Source organism: Leopardus geoffroyi, chromosome A2, assembly GCF_018350155.1.
Source record: "Leopardus geoffroyi isolate Oge1 chromosome A2, O.geoffroyi_Oge1_pat1.0, whole genome shotgun sequence".
Taxonomy (NCBI): Eukaryota; Metazoa; Chordata; class Mammalia; order Carnivora; family Felidae; genus Leopardus; species Leopardus geoffroyi.
The window spans coordinates 62,320,261-62,338,463 of record NC_059331.1 but is presented as its reverse complement, the minus strand read 5'-3'; the positions used below and the strand labels follow the sequence as shown (position 1 = coordinate 62,338,463).

Genomic DNA, 18,203 nt, shown 5'->3' with positions numbered 1-18,203 from the left:
CAGACCCGGAGAGTACAGAGCACTCGCTGGGTTGGCGGGACTGGGTGACATTCACCATTCTGCAGATTCCCTGCCGAATGAACGTCAGCCCTGAGCCTCCATTGGGCTCCCTCCTCCATCGGATGAGAACACGCGCCCTTGCTGGCACGGCCACTTCGGACCCGCCTGAGCGCCCGCACAGCCGCCGCGTGGCATCAGGAGTGCGTGTGACCGCTGACTCCCGGGGCTGGGGCCGCGGGCGTCAGGGGAGCATGCGCCTGGGAGTCTCTGCACACGCAGCCCACACCGAGGCCACCGCTACCACAACACACAAGGCCCCCCTGACCTCCGGGGGTGCACCGGCATTAGGAGACCCTCAGGTGGTCTCCGGGAAAGGCAGCAAATGGACGGGAAGAAATGAAAATAGACAAACACAGAGCAAGCAGAGAGAGATATCAGAGAACAGAGAGAAAACAGGAGGAAAAGCAAAGGTTAGAAACACACAGAACGACCCGAAACGCCACTTTTTCCAGGACATCGGGGCCTGGAAGGGGCCACTCCGGGACCCCGTGGGGGCGACAACACTGTGCTCAAGCGTCTTGGAAGTGGTCAAGAGACCGTCTGCGGGTGGGGGCAACGCCCGCCTGGAGAAATGCTCAGGGCACAGCCCCCGAGGACACACAATCATACACACATGTATGCGTGCGTGCGTGCATGTGTACACACACACTTAGACACTCACAGCCCTGCACGCGCATGCACACTTCCACACACACATATGCACACACCCATGTGCATACACAAACACACGCACACACACATGCATGTGCACACACATGCACACTTATACTCACATCTGCATGTGTACACGCATACACGCGTGTACAGTTATACACAAACATACACAATTATACTCACATCCACATATACACATGTACGCACACGTGCAGACACAAATATACACGTGTGTGCACACACTCATACACATCCACGTGTTTGCACACGTACACACTTATACACAAAAACACGTGTGTGCACATTTATATGCACACATATACACACATGCACACACCCACACGGATGCATGCACATGTACACATGTCCCCATATACACACATGCACATGCATGTACAGAAACCTAGGCGTGCACACACAGTCCACATGAATACAAACCCACACACGTGTGTACACACACAGACACATATACACACATATGCTTGCCCCATGCTCCACACATCCACATCCACGTGCACACGGACAAATGCATATGTGTCCACGCAGGTGACACACACACATGTGCACATACGCACAGCTACTTATCTCTAACAGACAAGTCCATCCACAGACGCACACACACGTCTAGACATACGTACATCGTCTACTTCTAAACCACACCCTACCTTCACTGTAAACACTAGGTAGCGTTACGTATCTATAAGTAAACACACGTGTGCAGGTTTTAAATGCGCAGCCAGGACTCCACGCCTTCCATCTGCAAGACAGTGGGCTCTCGTGTACCAGGCAAGTCACCAGCCACGCCCATGACAATGAGGCTGAGCCCCCGACACTCTGGCAAGACGGTCCGGGCTCTCCCTGGTGAGGGCCTCGCCTGAGGCTCCCAGACCACCCCGTGGGCCCCAGGACAGCAGCAGACCAGGAGACACCGCCGAGAGGGACCAGCCCGAAGACACGTGGCTGACAGTGGCTCCAGGTGGTGGGGACCAGTCCAGCTCACCCCTTAGACTGGGGTGGGTGGCCTCACTGCCCCCCAGGCTGTGGCAGGAGCCAGACAGAGTGCCCCCCAGGCTCACGGCCGAACCGCTAGCGCGGGGCCACGGGCACGGCACTCTCAGGGCCCTGGAGGCTCTGCCTCTCCGTGGGTCACGCTGGCCGGCAGGTCAGGGCCCACCATCCCTGTACCCACCGGCCAGGCCCTGCCTCGTCTCCCTCCACCCTGCTCCGGGAAGCTGACTACAGCTGAATGCCACCCCAACACCCGCCCCCAGCAAACACAACACCCCCATCTGCACTTTTAGCATCTCAGCCCCCTCCAGGGCGACACACCCACACTCGGCTCCACAGCCCTCCCTGACTCCCCAGCCCTGTGGCGTCACCTGGGCACACCTTGTCTCGCTGATGGAAACCGAGGTTGGGGACCACACAGGGTGGCAGACCTGCACCTCCACGTCTAGGAGCCCCCACTGCAGCTGCCCTGTCTCCTCTGACTCGCCGAGGGCCACCTGGGCCTGAAGTCCCTAACCACTTCCACCCTACGGTCCCGTGCTCCCTGCTCCACACCCCAGGCCCGCACTCCCCACTCTGTGCCCCCTCACCCTGTCCCATTCATGTGCCCAGCTCTGTCCCCCCTGCCCAGGCCTCTCACCCCAATCTCCCCACTCTGTGCCTCCTCCCCACACCCCATGCTCTCCACTCTGTGCTCCCTCACCCTGCCCTACGATCCCCACTCCATGCCCCACTCCTGGCCCCGTGCTCCCATCTCCATGCCTCCTCCCCGCCCTGGCTCCCTGCCCCAGGTCTCTCACCCCATGCTCCATTCTCTACACCCTAAACCCCCCACCCCGTGCTCCCACTCCGGGTTCCCCGCCCATGTCCCCCGCCCCATGTCCCGCTCCAGGTCCCCTCTCCATGTCCCCCGCCCCCTGCCTGCTGTATCCCTGCAAACAAAAGCCCCACCACACTGACCTGCTTCTCGTTCTCATCCTCCAGCCTCAGCCGATCTTCGATGCAGTTCCGGGCTTGCAGGAAGGCTTTCCGCTGGGAGCGCTCGGCCAGGATGCGCACAAACACCCCATACATGTTCACGCTGAGGAAGAGCAGGGCGTTGGCACCAAGCTGGAGGAGAGAACAGTACAGAGCACCAGGCGCGTGGGGCGCTAGCTCGACGGAGGATCAACGCCCTCGACAGCGGCCCGCAAGACGACCTCACCCTCTAGGGTGCCGCGGGGCCGGCCTGACCCACGGCGCGAAGTGGGCGTCACATGACTACAAGCCGTCAAGGCGGGCACATCCCTCCTCCTGGGCTCGTCATGGGGCAGAACGGTATGCCAGGCGCGTCCCCCAAATTCACGTGGAAGCTCTGCCCCCCAGGACCTCAGAGCGGGACTGCATTTGGACATGAGATGTTCCAGGAGGTAATTACGTGAAAACGAGGTCACCAAGGAGGGCCAGAAGCCCGTGTGACTGGTGTCCTCATAAGAGGAGGAGACCAGGACACGGACACACAGGGAGGGATGACCCCGTGAGTTCCGGGGAGGAGACAGCGTCCAAGCCACTGGGCGGAGCTGTGCTGGGCGTGACAGTCACCCCAGGTCACCATCCGAGGAAATATGAGCGCGAGGAGAGAGCAGCCACTCCGTGACCAAACAGCGGAGGAGAGCAGACCAAAAACACTAGGAAGAAAGGACCACAGCACCATAAGCACAAAGCGTCACCCGAGGTGACTGAGCATCCAGAGTCCTGTGATCGGCTCTCGCTGCCTTCCGGGGACGGGAATAAGGAAGGGGCTGGCGAGAAGGACCCGTCTGGGGTGCCGGCCAAGAACCACACTCGGAGGCTCGCACCTGCTGGACCAGGAAGGAGGCCCTGAGGGACGTCCTGCTTTCAGCAGCCTTAATTCAAGGCCAGTACAGACCACCAGGGAGCCCACGATGGCCACACCACAGGTCGTGGCAGACCCAGGGAGGACCGGGCCACACTTCCCCACTCAGCCTCCTCTGCTGGTCTGTCCCACCTCTCTTAGGCACAGGGCACGGGGCCCCCAGGCCGTTCACAGAGACAGAGAGGACACCCACCCACCTCCCCAGGGGCTGCGGTGTGTCTGAGCATCACACAAAGCCGCTGTCCTCAGTCTCTGCAGAGAGGTTGGGTTTCTGAGTCTGATTCGACGTGGGCATTTCCCTCAGGTTCTGAGGGTCACTGCTACTCCTGCACCAACCAGAAATGCCCCCCACCCAGCACTGTGACCCGCACACAACTGTACGGGACGAAAGAAACACAGAGGCAGGCTAGCAGCAGTCTCTGGTCAGACAGCCCCGCCAGGGACGAGCGGGAGGGCAGACTGAGAGCCGTGTGCATGGAGAGCCCGCAGCACTGGATGGGGCCGGAGCTGGGGCAGGGGGCTGGGGTGCAGAGCAGAGACCACACAGGCCACGCAGGGACAGACTAGGGCCCACGGAGAGCACATGGCACCTCCTATGTCCAAGCCCAGGAGAGTGTGACATGTTCCTCAGGAGGGATACACAGGGCCGGGGTCACAGACAGCAGAGCTGTTCGAGGAGGTGACAGGAACAGGAGAAAGCCGGGAACATGAATCCCCAGGGCCTGTCACATGACCATCCTTGCCCGAAACCAGGGTGAGCTCGCCAGCACACCTGGCGGCCCAGGTTCACATACACCTGCTGGAGCTCATGTCTCAACACACTCGGGAACGTACCCCCGGGGACAGCACCTCCCACACACCACGCCCTCCCTCAGGTCCAGGGAGCCGCCTGAGTCCTATGACCACGGTGCCCACGGTGACCTTGTTACCTCTGTGTGTCCCTATTCACCTCCATGTGACCTGCCCACCTCCGGGTGACCTGCCCACCTCCATATGACCCGTTCACCTCCATGTGACCCACTCATCTCTGTAACACCTGCTCACCTCCCTGTCATCTGTCTCCCTGCAACCTGACCATTCTCCATGTGACTGGGTCATCCTCGTTTGACCCTGGTCATCTCTGTCCCCCTAACCCACTGCCCCTCTGTAGCTGGAGTACTCCTTGCCTAAAGCAGGTGCAGGGCTGGAAGGAAATGCTTCTGTGATGCTGAACCAGCCTCTCGCCAGGCACGGGGGGGAGGGGGCTGGTGTGGCCCTCCTGGGGGGCCTGTGCCATGTCCCAGTGACCAGGGCAGTGTCCTCTGTGCTCTCAGACCATCTGCTCTATTTGGGATCAGCTCCTGTGATCTGTTTGTGGAACCCCTTGTTGGAGGCGGCAGAAGCCCGGCACATATGAAACCACCAAGGGCGGTTTTGCAGGATCAGTATTTAAACGCGTTCTGAGCGTGTTGCCCACAAGTAAGGTCCTGGGCACCCTTCCAAACTTCAAACAAGCACACGTCACTGCACGGAGCACGCGTCTCTTCCTGGGCAACACATGGTCCGTCTGGCTTCTAGTGCCCCTCCCGGCCTGGGCTTCACGTCCTGGAGGCACGCCGGATGCCCTCCCGTCCCGGCTGCCCACGGCATCCACGCCGGAGCCCCGAGCCACCGCTCTCCACAGCAGGCACACAGGCGGAGGACCAGGCCCTCGTGAGGGGCCAGCACCCACAGACAGCCCGGCAGTAGGGCCAGGAAGCAAGCCACATTCACAGGTGGCAGACAGCTTTTCCAGAAAGTAAGGCATCAGCTGGACCCAGAGCAGGACTCAGAAATGTGCTGTCCCCCCAGTGAGGCTGGGGCAGGGGCGGAACACGGGCTGAGGGGCAGACCGTCTGGTTAAGGGAGAGGTGGGCAGCAGAGTGGGGGCATGCAGGGACACCCCTCTCCACACACCTTTGTCACACCTTCCCTCCAGTCAGGAAGCCCCCCCCCCAGGGAAACTGAGGCCCCACAGGCCGGTCACTGAGTACCTGCCCGCCCTGTCCACACTGCTGAAACCCCTCACACGGAGAAGGAGTCAGTGTCTGGCAGGCAGGGTGAGGTGGGGGCAGAGATCTTGGGGTAGGGGGAATCCACACCCACATGGCCAGAGGCCTCCATGCCCCCCCACACACACACCTGCCCACCTGCCTCTCCTGCGTCCCTCACTCACTCCCACCCCCAGGGATCAGGGTCCCGTGGCAGGTGACACAACAGGCCACGCTGGCCCCCTAATCAGCATCAGTGACAAGGTCACCTGCTGGCAGGTGTGGCCCAAACGGGCTGAGAAGGACCCAAGCTCGGGGAAGGGTGTGTCGGGGTCCAGACCAAGCACCCCTAGAGCTGCAGGCTGGCCAGTGAGGGGGCTCCAATGCGGCTACCCCTCTTGGCCACGCCTTCCGGCCACTCTCTGGGTTTGAGGCCTCCCCGAAGGGCCAGCCTGCAGTGGTCAGCGCCCTCAGTCCCCACTCGCCTCCTCCCTGCTCTAAGGAAAGCCAGCCCCCAAGCCCCGGGTTCCAGCTGCTCACTCCTAGGGGCTCAGGGCCTCCAGGCAGGCAGGCGCCTGCCTCGTGGTGCCACAGGCACGTTACGGCTGCTGCCCCCACGGCTCCTTAACCCCGACCCGACCCAGGTCACGCCCTGGGATGCTGCCTATGGGAGCGCTGGGCTCTTCCTTGTCCCTCGTGCCTGTGCGGTGCTCCTGCCTCAGTTCCTCTAGTGCTCCTCCAACTGGGTCTGGGGGAGGGGGCTCAGTGAGTAAGGCCCCCAGCCCACACCTCCGGAGCCCCTGGTACCACAGGGGCGTGGGCCCAGAGACCCCTCTTCACCCAGACATGGGCTCCCCAGACATGCCGGCACCGAGCACGTGCCAGCCCCGGGTGGGAGAGGGCAGAGCTCTCCCTGCAGTCTTGCACCTCTAGCCTCAGCACACCTGCCCCACGCACCCATCCATCTACCCATCCATCCATTCATCCATCCATCCACCCATCTAACCATACAAACAACCATCCGTCCATCATCCATCCATCCAACCATCCTCTCAAACACAATATGAGCTGGGCTTTGGACCTGTGCCCACTCCAGGCTGGGCTGGCAGGGTCTCCTTGCCTTACACAGGCCAAGCGGCTCCAGGAACCCCGGGGACCTCATGGGCCAACAGGGGTGACAACACCTACATCGAAGCACTTCTGGGAAATGAAAATGTGTGTGTGAGCTCAGCTCAGGGGCACACGTGGCCCACCCTGCTTCACACCAGCCCCGTCACACACATTTTCTCAGACGGGAGCTGAGGCCAATGGTCTGTCCAAGGTGACACGGGAATTACTGCAGAGTGACAGTGGTGCAGAGCCCTCGGTCCCACCTGTGCCGGTAATGCACGTGGGTCACGGAGAAGCAGTCTCCGGTCAGGGAGCCAGCATCACCACGAACAAACAAACCTCCCGGAGCCATCCACCATGGCAACGCTCGCTGCAGAAAAGGCAGGGCACAGCATCTCAGACGTATCGCAGGTCCTGATCCCACCTGACCGCAGAGCACAGGAACCACAGGACCGCCCGGCTCGCTGCCTCAGCAAGAAGTCCTGTTCCCGCCCCGTCAGCTCCACGGATGCTGATGTTAACAAAGAGACACAGCCTTGGGTCATCAGCGGGGCACAAGGCTGCCGGCGGAGACTGCAGCGCACCAGTGGCCAGAGCGGCAGGGAAAGCCGCCCAGGGCCCCTCCCGTGTTCCCGGGGAGGCGGCAGTGGGTCAAAGCAGACCCGCCCCATGGATACCGGCAGACAGCCAGTGAGACAGGCGCTTCAGGGAAAGGGACAGATCACCTGGAGACAGGTGCACACGGCCCCCAGGCGAGCAGCGAACCCCCACGCCACAGAGGCACCTGCGGACCCTCGAGGGGGTGCCTGCAGGGAGGGGTGGAGCTGTCCACCACAGCAGGCAGGCCCCTCCCCCCCGGCAGTGACCAACTGGAGGAGACAGGCCCTGAGTGGAGCCGGAGGTGGATTAAAAATGGACAGAACTGGGTCTGGCACATGGAGATGAGACCGGTTCCTGCAGTGACCACAGAGCCCCAGATCTAGCCAGGAGGTTAAGGGCCACCACCCGGAGGGCAAAGGTGGGAAGGCAGCTATCAAAAAGCATGAGACCACCTTGTGTCTATGTCCCCTCCCCCGGGAGGCTCGGGAGGGGGCTCCCCAGGCATCCGCTCTGCCAGTCAGGGGCACAGTGAAAACACAGGACACCACAACAGACAGCGTCTCCCACGACTGGGACCTCTCCCAGCATTTGCCTCACTGTCATTCTCTTGGTGCAGGTGCTGACCACACCCCTCGTGTCCCCACAGCCAGCTTGCAAAGCAGAACATCCACCGTCACTGGGGAGCACACAGAAGGGCTCGCCAAGCACAGCCCCCCCCCCCCACAGCCCCGAGCTGGGATCACACGCCCTTGGCAGGGCCACCTTCTCTGGCCCTTGTCAAGTGAGCAGCTGCCACACATGAGGGATTCTGTGCACTGGCCTGCGTTTCATCACCTGGCGTCCCCACTAGGCCTCCCTGGCCACCGCCTCTGGCCTCTCTGAGCACATCTCAGAGCCAGGCCTTGACCCAGCAGCCTGGGCCCCTCCAGCCTGCTCCCAAATCTCTCCGTGCCACTAACACCGCAGCTCAGGGACAGGTGCCTCCCCTGCGGGCCAGCCCTGTTACCTATAGGACACGGCCCCCTGCCCCTGCCCAGGGTACACTCCCCGTCTGCACACGTACTTGTTACATAAACCGTTAGCTGCATGCATGCACCAGAGTGATGTGGGCTGTGCTGACCGAAGGATCATCTTGAATTTCATGATCACTGAAAAATTTCGAGATAAATAACCTAATCCAAGAAGACCCTTTAAAAACCACAGGCCACTGCTGAGGGTGGGCCACACCTTGAAGGTCTAAGGTAAGAGGAACGTGGAGGCCAAACAGGGACCTAAGCTGTGTGGGCCCTGAGCAGGTGGGAAGCATCTGGAGACCACCTGGAGACAGCAGACCCCAAGGTGGCTCCGGAGTGCAGAGGGCCAGGCACGCACTGCTCCAAGAGTTTACAGAGCCCCGAGGCTAAGCCTGCCACTGCCCACAGTTACCAGGAAGGACACAGTGCACAGAGGCTGACACACAGCCCGGAGTGACTGTCACGTTCCAAACAGGCATGAACTCCAGCTCCCACTGAGCCATCCCCAGATCCCGGGGTGGGGGGGGGGGCTGGATGGGCCTTGGGGGTCCCGTGGCTTCAGTGCTGCTGGGCTTGTTGAGAGCAGATGGCCTCAGGACAAGGGGACTCGGGATAAGGACCCAGTGACAAGTCCTGGGGAGTCAGGAAGTGCACACAATGCAGGGCTGCAAGAGGGGTGTGAGCAGACTGTTGAGACAGACGGACTTGGATGCGAGATCCAGACAGCGGCAGAGACCCTGGCCTCTGGCCGGACACAAGGTCGGGAAAGAGTCAGTGCTTCAGGAAGGAGCCAGGAACACTGGGCTCTGAGGGGCGCTTGGACCATTTGAGCCAACCGGAGGCCTCTGGAGAGGCTCATGCAGGCGGCCAGCACCCACCTGCTAGAGGAAGCACAAGGTGACCCCAGCCCTTAAAATAAAAACTGCAAGAAAACAGGGACCGCCCTTCTGAGATCTTCCCGTCCTCTTCGATTCCTTCCTCCCACCTTCGGGGAGAGACCCCAAACGTGAACGAGGAGTCCGCTGCGGTGTCATCTGTCAAGGTGACCAAGCAGTCCTCTGTCCTCATCTCCCGGAGGGCTGGGCCCCCTCCCACATGCAGCCAGCAGCTGAGGGCAGCCGGTCCCCCACCCCCATTCCCCTTTCCTCCGGGAAAGCCCCTTCCCCATGTCTACACTGCAGCTCTGTCCCAGCAGGACGGCTCTAACCAACCACAGTCAGGGTATCTCAGAGGCATCCTCACCGACAAAGCTGGTGCCCACACTGCATGTCCAGACGCCCTGCGAGGCCATTCATCCAGCCAGAAGACCACCGTCCCCGCTTTGCACAGGGGAGCCCTCAAACGGGTTTCTGGAAACAGGATCTTTGGAGAGAAGGCACACTTGGGGAAGACTGGGTAGGGGCACCTGCCTGGGGAGCCCCAGGGCTCCCCCCTCCACGGCAACCACTGGGACCAGAGGTCCCCACGTCTTCCCACAGAGTAGCTTTCTCACATGTCCAGCCCATCTGATGACGCAAACCCACCAGTCCGGAGATTTTCCCAGGGTTCAGGATTTTTAACTCTCCCCAGGAACTATCTGAGCTTGTGGCCGCAGGTGCACCAGAAATGGTGGCCACGTGGATTAGCACCTACTGTGCAGAAATGAGGAGGGAGGTGGGCTCAGGTCACCGTGAGCCCCCCTGGGATGAAGGCCACGAATGGAGGGGAGAGGAGGCATCACCGGCCACGCTGAGCAGAGACCCCACCCATCCTGGGGTCGCCTCCAAAGAGGCCTGGGCCGGGCCGGGGGCGCTTATAGTGGGCCCACGGAGACAGCTCCCACAGGAAAGAGACAGCCACAGCCATCCGGCAGGCCCTCTGGGACAACACCTGCACAGGTGAGCACTATCCAGCCCAGACAGAACTGCCTGTAGTGAGGCGGGCCACGCCTGGACGGCCCAGTGAGCCGGAGGCTTCTCCCGAGACAGGTGGCGCAGTCCGAATGCACGTGGCTGTGCCCGGCCCAGGGTCGCGCTCGGGCTTTAGGAGGCAGGCGTTGACACAGGAAAGAAGCTGCTGGATGTATCTCATCCCAGAGAGCCCGCATTCTCGGTGGGGGTGGGGGGGTGGGGGCTTTGGAAGGGGATGTAACACACACCAAAATAACCAAAAATAAGTCTGTGCCTATTGAGACAGCACCTCAAAATGTAGCCAGTCACTGCACACCCCATACCCCGGGGTCACTGCCCCCACAGCCTGGGGTCACTGCACCCCCACCTCGTAGTCACTGTACCCCCATGCCCTGGGGTCACTGCCCCCTCATCTCGTGGTCACTACCCCCCCACCTCGTGGTCACTGCCCCCCACACCTGGGGTCACTGCCCCCCCCATACCCCGGGGTCACTGCTCCCCCCCATCCAGAAGAATCAGGTCCAGGGTCCTGGGAACAGAGAAGGATCCAGGGAGGATGCAGACACGGGCCCGCCCCTCGCCCCACGCATGGGGGAGCACAGGACGTGAGCCCCGGAAGCATGGCCTGGCCCTGCCTGGACTGCACTCACAGAGCACACAGAGGGGAGGGGACACAGGCATCCCGCCCCTGGTCACTCGTGCCCACGCTCGAACCTCTCACCTGACCCCCCACCAAGCAAAGCCCAGGTGGGCTCACTTCATGGGCGGTCACCCCATGAGGTCACCCGAGGTCATGGAGCCAGAGGGCCCTGGGCCCCGTGTCCTTCAGGACAGAACTCGGTACTACTAATTAACATAAATATGCCCTGCGAGCGCCCCCAAGAGTGTGCCCATGTGTGTGCAGGTGGGTGTCTTTGTGTGTGTGAACATGGACAAGTGTGAGGACATGCATGGCACATGCATGTCTGAGTGTATGTGCACTTGATAAGTGTGTGTGTGCACATATGTGCATGTGTGTACTGTGAGTTTGTGCACGTGTGGGTGTGTACTGAGAGTGGGTGCGTGTGGGTGGGTGTGTACGTGTGCATATGTGTGAGTGTGTGCACATGTACAAGTGTGTGCACGTGTGCTAGACCTGGGGCTGCACATGACCAGCACCGCCAGGTGTGCAAGGTCCCTTCTGCCGGCCCGCTCAGCCCCTCGGTGCAAACCCAGGTGCCCGCAGCGGGGGTGGTCACCCAGGCCACAGGGCTGCCCCCCTCCCCCAACCACAACCGACAGGAAGTGGTGGGACACAGCCCAAGGACACTCCGTCTGGACAGATGGCCTGCCGCCAGCATCCGGGGCATCTCTTCCAACATTCGGCCAAGACCAGACGCGGGTTCACAGAGCCGGAGAAAACGCCCAGGTCCCAGGCCACCAGCAGCTGGTGGGGACCAGAGGTGGCTCTCATCCCACTGAACACTGGGCCACAACCAGCAGACCAAAAGGTGCCTGAAGACGTATCTGCTCCTACAGAGCCATGGAGACACCCGGAGGAAACCGAGGCACGGGGGTAAGTCCCCTGCCCGAGGTCCCACAGCCGGGAACTGCACCCCACCCTTGTACAAGCCCACCACCCCGTCTGGGTTGGGAAGCGGAACAAGGATGGTTCTGGGCTCTGAGTCAGCAGGAACACAGCACAGTTACCTGTCCCCCAGGGCGCTGAGCCCTGGCCCTCCAGACGTCGGGGGTGGGGGACAAGAGAAGGGTATCACCGAGAGCCTCCGGGTTCTGGAAAGGGCAGCTGGGCAGCATTCACAGCAGGTGGAGACAGTGGCAAGCAGACACTTCCCCACAGGACCCCACTCTGGTCTGAGCCAGGCAGCAGCCCCCACGCCCACTCATGTGACCCCTGCTCCCCACTGCGTCCCAGGGGCCCCCAAACAGAAACCTGATCAGACCCCTCCGCTAAAAAGGCTTGAAGAGCGTTGGTGCTGTTTTCCAAAGAAACCGGAACTGCTGGCGTGCCCTGCAGCGCCCACCCGAGTCCTTCTGCGCCCACCTCCCTGGCTGAGCCCAGCCCAGCAGCTGCAGTGCCATCCATCCAGGATCTTGGCTGAAGCACTAGCCTCAGGAAGTCGCCCTGAGCCCTCCTTCCACCCTGTCCCCTCCATATGCCTGCGAAGGTCACATAAGCTCCCCAGCACTGACCCAGTTGCTGACCGGGGTCCCCCGCAGACTGCAAATCCTGGAGAGAGGACCTGTTCCCATGGGCCCCCTCCCCCTCCCCCTTCCCCTCCCCGGGGGCTGGCACCCAGGCATGGATCACAGAGCTATCCAGAGAAGGTGAGTGTGCCCAGTCTGTCCCCGGCGCCTCCACCAGTCCACCAGTGGGGCCAGACTCCAGCACACGCACAGTCCTGGGGTCCTGGCACATGCTGGGGCAGCAAAAAAAGCATCTGGGACCACCCTGAGGGGAGCAGGCCAGAGCCCTGGCCTGAAGCTGGGTGGGTACCATAGGCGTCCAGACCCCTGCTTCTGATCAGCCGATTCTGCTGCCCCCAGTGTGGGCCATCCCAGGTGCTTCTTCAGGTTAGGGCCCGGGGGCGGGGAGGACAACACAAGTGAGTCTCCGAGGGACACGCCGGGTTGTGGGGAGGGGACCCAGGGATCAGGCAGGCTGTGAATCAGGTGTTCCCCGGGGAATGCCCACAGGACGCAGACCTGGAGGCGTGGGGGAGACACCCCTTGCCACTGGGGGCTCACAGAGCGGTCAGGGCTGTAAGCCTGCAGGTAGTGGGAAGCCCAAAGTGCTAAGAGCTGAGCCCCGCCCAGCCACCAGAGGCCTATGGAAAAGAGGTGCTGCTGAGGACAAGGAGGCTGTCATGGGGACACTCCTCACCAAGGCAGAGAACCCCACTACCCCCCCCCCACGCCTTCACACAGCAGCGTTGAGCCAAGAGGACCCACCTGTCTTCCCCTTGCAGCCCCCACCCAGCAGCAAGGGGTCAGCCAAGACAGGTGGCTGCACCAGCAGGGGAGCAAACAAGTGACAGGGCCCAGCCAAGCTGGGGGAGGAGGAGGGAAGTACCAGCGGGGAGAGGGGCCAGGCTGGGCCTGGCTGGGGTGGGGGGGCAGGGGTTGGAGGCCAGGTCAAGGGGGTCCAGCAGGGGCAGTGCCCAGCTGGAGGAGGGGCCCTACTTGGTAAGGGCCCAGCTGTGACCAAAGGGCGGCAGGGGCGGGGCCTGTGGAGGGAGGGGCCGGGGAGCCAGTGCTGGGGCCGAACCAGGGGGCTGTGGGGGGGGCGGGGGAGCCAGGGAGGGGAAGGGGAGGGGCCTTGGGGTGTGGCAGCAGGGGGGCCAAGGCGGCTGAGGGACCAGCAGGGGAGGGAAATGAGGGCAAGGGGAAGGGGGAGGGAGCGCTGGCAGGGGAGGGGCTCGGAAGGGGGCGGGGCACAGGAAGGGACAGACTCCCCCCCCCCCCCCCCCCCCGCAGGAGGAAGAGCCGGCGTGTGGGTGGTGGGCACGAGGCGCATCAGCAGCCTGGTGGCCTGGGCGCCCCCTTGCCAGCAGCACTAGGGTTCCCCCAAGAGCTCAGAGGAGTTGGAGGAGGGACACAGGGGGATTCCAGCCAACTCCCACTTCGCGAGGACGAGGGGATGGTGGTTTCTGTGGTCCTATCAGAGGTTCAGAAGAGGGGGAGGGGTGCACTGAATAGATTTCACTTACGAGGATAGGCAACCGAGCAAAACCATTGTGCACAACACAGTGGACCCCGTGTGGGCCCACTACAGCAATCTTACCCCACCCTGGCCCAGAAGTGGGTGTTTGGGGTCCGTGGGGGGTAGGAAGCTGGGGCTGGCAGGCGCGCAGAGCCCTCCAGTGGGGGCACCCTGAGCCAGCCGCTCTCCTCCAGGCACACCCTTCTCCCCGCCACCACCCCAAGGCCTCCACCTTGGCATGCACACACAGTCCCCAAGCAGCCACTCTGTCCTCGAGTCCCTGAGTGCCACCACCAGGAGCAGGGGGCACATGTGTCCTCTCCCCCTTCCCTCCTCCTCACCCCTCCCAGCACCCCAGGATCCACTCACCACCCCACCCCCATACCCCCACCTGGGCCCCAGGTCTCCAGGCAGACCTCAGGTGTTCTGGAACAAAATGCCTTCAATTCTGACACATTGCTCAGTTAAATAAAAACAAATTGCTTAGTTTAGATGCAACCAGTGGGCAGGGAGCAGGGGCACAAAGAAGGAAGGGGCTCCTCCTGGGGGCTGGGCTGGGTGGGGATAAAACCGTGTCCCTAAACTCTTTCTGCCCTGAGGGCAGCAGCAGGCGCCCCTCCCGGGAAGGCGGCCTAGCACCAGCCCCAATGTCAACTGTGCAGTCGTGGCCTCCTGGGTCCTCTTAGCCTCTCAGCCTGGGCCAGCCCGGGTTCCACAGGGTCCCCACAGCACATGAGCCACATCCCAGAGCTCCGCACAGCAGGGCAGAACAGGGCTGCTGCAGGAAACCCCAGAGCCTCCCTGAGGAGGGGCAGAGGCTCTGGGAGCCCCCACATGAACCCCTCAGTGCCCAGAGCAGCACTCCCCAGCACGCAGAACACCCCATGCATGTGCAGTAAAGCCAACAGCCTGGCACAGACTGCCTCAGTCACCCTACCCCTGCACAGCCTCCTGTGGGCCTCCACCTCCGGCCCCCAGGGCTTCCGCTTGCCCCGAACCAGACCCCGAGGAATACAGGACCATCCACACGCGACCACCCTGCAGGGTAGCAGGGACACTGGAGAGCATCGGCAAGAAGCAGGGGACGCGCCTGACACATGGGGTCCCACCTTCCCCACCCCGCCTCCAGGCCAGGCTGCCCAGCTGCCCCAGGACAGATTGGTCCACACCTGGGGGACACCCAAGCCCTCACCAAAGCTTCTCTGCACCCTCCCCATCTGTTTGTCCACATCACCACCACCACTAGTGTTTGTAGACTTGAACAGGAACATTCTGAAGAAGCCCAAACACAGTGGAAGCAGAAGATTCTGAATATGAGCTGTTCCAACAGATTTCCAACGGCGCCCCAGCCCAGCAGGTGGGGAAACTGAGGCCCTGGGAGGGACGGGGGCGTGCGTTGCCCCGCTGCGGGAACCCCTGAGGATCCGAGCTCCCTGGATAGGCTCCCCTCCCCCACAGATGCAGGGGCCCCTCTCATCCTGGGGGCAGAGCTCCCTGTGCCCAAGGCACCTTTGCAGACTCTTTCCTCTCCCTGAATTCTCTAAAAGGAACAAGCGGAAGCTACGTAAAAAAAATTGTTTCAGAAAAAGACAATAGTACAGCTTTTCACTGAATCGACTGAACCTCGGGTACCCCAGAACCCTAGTGGCCCTGGCCCTGGACCTGTCCAGGTCAGCTCAGGACTGGCACCACCGGGGGCTGACCTGGCCGCTGGGCCTCCCCTTTTGTGCTGGCAGGGAGGCTGTCGCGCTGGGGGGCCTGGCTGTGGGGGCCAGACAGCCAAGGGGCGGGGGGAGGGCTGCGGGGGAGGGGTTCAGGAGCACCTCCTCAGGCCGTCAAGCAAGGGCCACATGCTGCCCATGAGAGGCCAGAGGGAGGTGTGCTGGAGAGCCCTGTGGGAAGGAACCCCCTCCCCTCCCTGCGTGCAGGCAGCCCTCTGGCCCTCTTCCCTTTTCTCTGCCTTACCTCTGTCTCTGGCTTTCACCCCTACTTTCTCTCTCTCTCCTCCCCACCTCCACAAGCCCCTTCCTGGGCCCCCCCCCCACCGCAGCCTCTCTGCCAGCTCCCTTCCCCCCTTCCCTCCTCCTCACCACCCCCCCGCCACGTGCTGGCCTCTCTGGGCCTGAATGCAGGTCCAGCATTGCGCTCACAGCCCCTCTGACCATGTGGGCCCCTGCATCCCCATCGGGGGGACACCTCCCTTGGTCCCTGGGTGGTCCCTGCATCCCCATCCCTCGGTCCCTGGGTGGTGGATCCTGGTCCTGGGCACCCCCCCCCCAGACTCCCCCGTCTGATTCCCTCACCTCCTCCTTCTTCCCAAGCTTGCTCTGTCCAGCTCCCCTCACCCCATCGCCCCCACCTCCTCCATCTGCCACATTCTCTCCCTGGATGGGCTCGCCCACCTCATCGGATTCCCCCACCCTCCTGCCAAAACGCCGCCAGAGACAGAAACAAAACCCTCCTTCGGGGCCCTCGAAGCCCCTGTGGGCTGGGCTGGGCTGCACTTCCCCCCCCCCCACCCCTCCCCACCCCCGCCAGGCTCTGAAAGCCCCACACAGCAAAGACATCTGCCTCCAGCCTCCAGGGTCCTGGGGCCCAGGGGGGAGCCCGGGGGAAGCGGCAGCCTCCTTGTTCCCACTAGTGTCTCAGCAGTCTGCCCGGAAGGCAGTAATAAAGTTCAGGCGCTGCCAGCCTGGGTCAGGCCAAGGCAGCGCGGGGGCGGCAAGGACCAAAGCCCCATTCGACCTTGGCAGAGGTATCTTTCTAGACCAGAGACGGGTCCGTAATGGGTGCCAGAGTGACTGGAGAGGACCCAAATCCTCGTCCCCTCCCCACGTCCCTGGGGTGCCGCAGGCCGGGAGGGGGACTCTGCACGCGGTCCAGGCGCGCTGGAGAGGCGCCCGGAGCTGTGCGCACAGCCAGCAGGAGCCCTACCCGCCCCGGAGCCGATCGCGCGCCCACTTTCGGTCCCTCCTGCGGGATGTGTGCCGCCAAAGAGCGGCAAACCGGGATCTGGCCCTGCTTGGCCGCTCCCCAGCTGCCTGACCTTGGGCCAATCCTTGCCCTCTCCACGCTCGCGTCTCCACGCCCCACACCCAGGGGCGCTTTGTGGACGGTAACTCGGAAAAGAGGCGGGCCCTCGCAGCCCCCCACTGCGTCCTCAGCTCGCTGAGTGACCTTGAACGCCCCCCCCCCACACACACACACACACTCGGGGTGTCAGTTTCCCCACCTTCCCAGTCAGTTGATGCGCACCGGGCTTCCAGTGTCCCCAGTCCCTCCCGGGCAGGTGTGCCCCAGACCGGACCAAGGGCGCGCGGCGGCACTTACCGTCCTCCAGAGACGCGGGCGCTTGGCGGGTACCAAGGTGGCCGTGACCAGCAAGTGCGAGGCGGCCACCACGAGCCCGAAGCCGATGGCCAGCAGGCTGCGCACGGGCAGCAGGGCATAGGACACGAAGGTGACCAGCAGGAGCTGCCACACGCCCTGGTCGGCGGTCGCCGGCCCCGAAGCGGCGCCGGCGAGGGTCCCCGCGGGGCGGCCGAGCGCGAAGGGGCAGCACAGCAGCGCGAAGGTGAGGCTGAAGAGCAGCGCCAGCTGGCCGACCTGCTGCAGCTGGGGCACCTGCAGCGAGCGCACGTTGGTGACCACGAGCAGCGCCAGGAAGAGCACGCAGTGCGCGGGGTGCGAGCCCCGGGCCAGGCCGGCCGCGGGCCCCGGCGCGCCCAGCAGCTCGGCCAGCGCCAGCGCGCCCGCCAGCCCGCTGAGCACCGCCAGCGCCTTCAGCGTAGCCGCCTGCTCCAGCCGCAGCGTGTAGCCGCGGAACAGCGCCTCCAGCTCGGGGCACGCGAACTCCTCGTCGCACGCCCGCAGCCCGCGCCGGCCGCCCGGCCGGGCCGCCCGCTCCGCGCCCCCGGGCTCGCCCGCGCCGCCTCCGCCTCCGCCGCCGCCTCCGCCTCGGCCGCGCGGCGCCCCCGCCATCTCAGCGCCATGCGGCGGCGGCCGGGGCGCCGGGGCGGGCGGGCGCGGGCGGGAGGCGCGGGGCGCGGCGGGCCGACTCGGGGCGCCGGCTGCCCCGCGCGCGCGCGCGCCCCGAGCGCGTCCCCGGCCGCCGCCGCGCCTGCGCACTGCGCCGCCCGCCCCGGGCCGCGGCGCTCCGGCGGCCGCGCTGCGACAGCCCGGCCGAGCGCCGAGCCGAGGGGCCGCGTGACCGGGGCGCCCCGCCGCGCGCCGAGCCTCAGTTTACCCCGCCGGGCCGTGTCTTGGGGCGTGGAGAATGCT

General features: G+C 63.6%; 1 protein-coding gene across 2 annotated transcripts in view; it reads right to left on the bottom strand.

The window, feature by feature from the left end:
• The window catches only part of ADCY1 (adenylate cyclase 1), a 113,828-nt gene extending 95,910 nt beyond the window's left edge, over positions 1–17,918 (bottom strand). For both annotated transcript variants that reach the window (XM_045494217.1, XM_045494218.1), the window contains exons 1-2: positions 17,253–17,918; positions 2,683–2,832 (exon numbers count right to left, since the gene is read on the bottom strand). In XM_045494217.1, coding sequence (XP_045350173.1) covers positions 2,683–2,832; positions 17,253–17,903 — 801 coding nt within the window. In that variant the 5' untranslated portion in view covers positions 17,904–17,918. The remainder of the gene's footprint in view (positions 1–2,682; positions 2,833–17,252) is intronic.
• Positions 17,919–18,203: the final 285 nt, after the last annotated feature.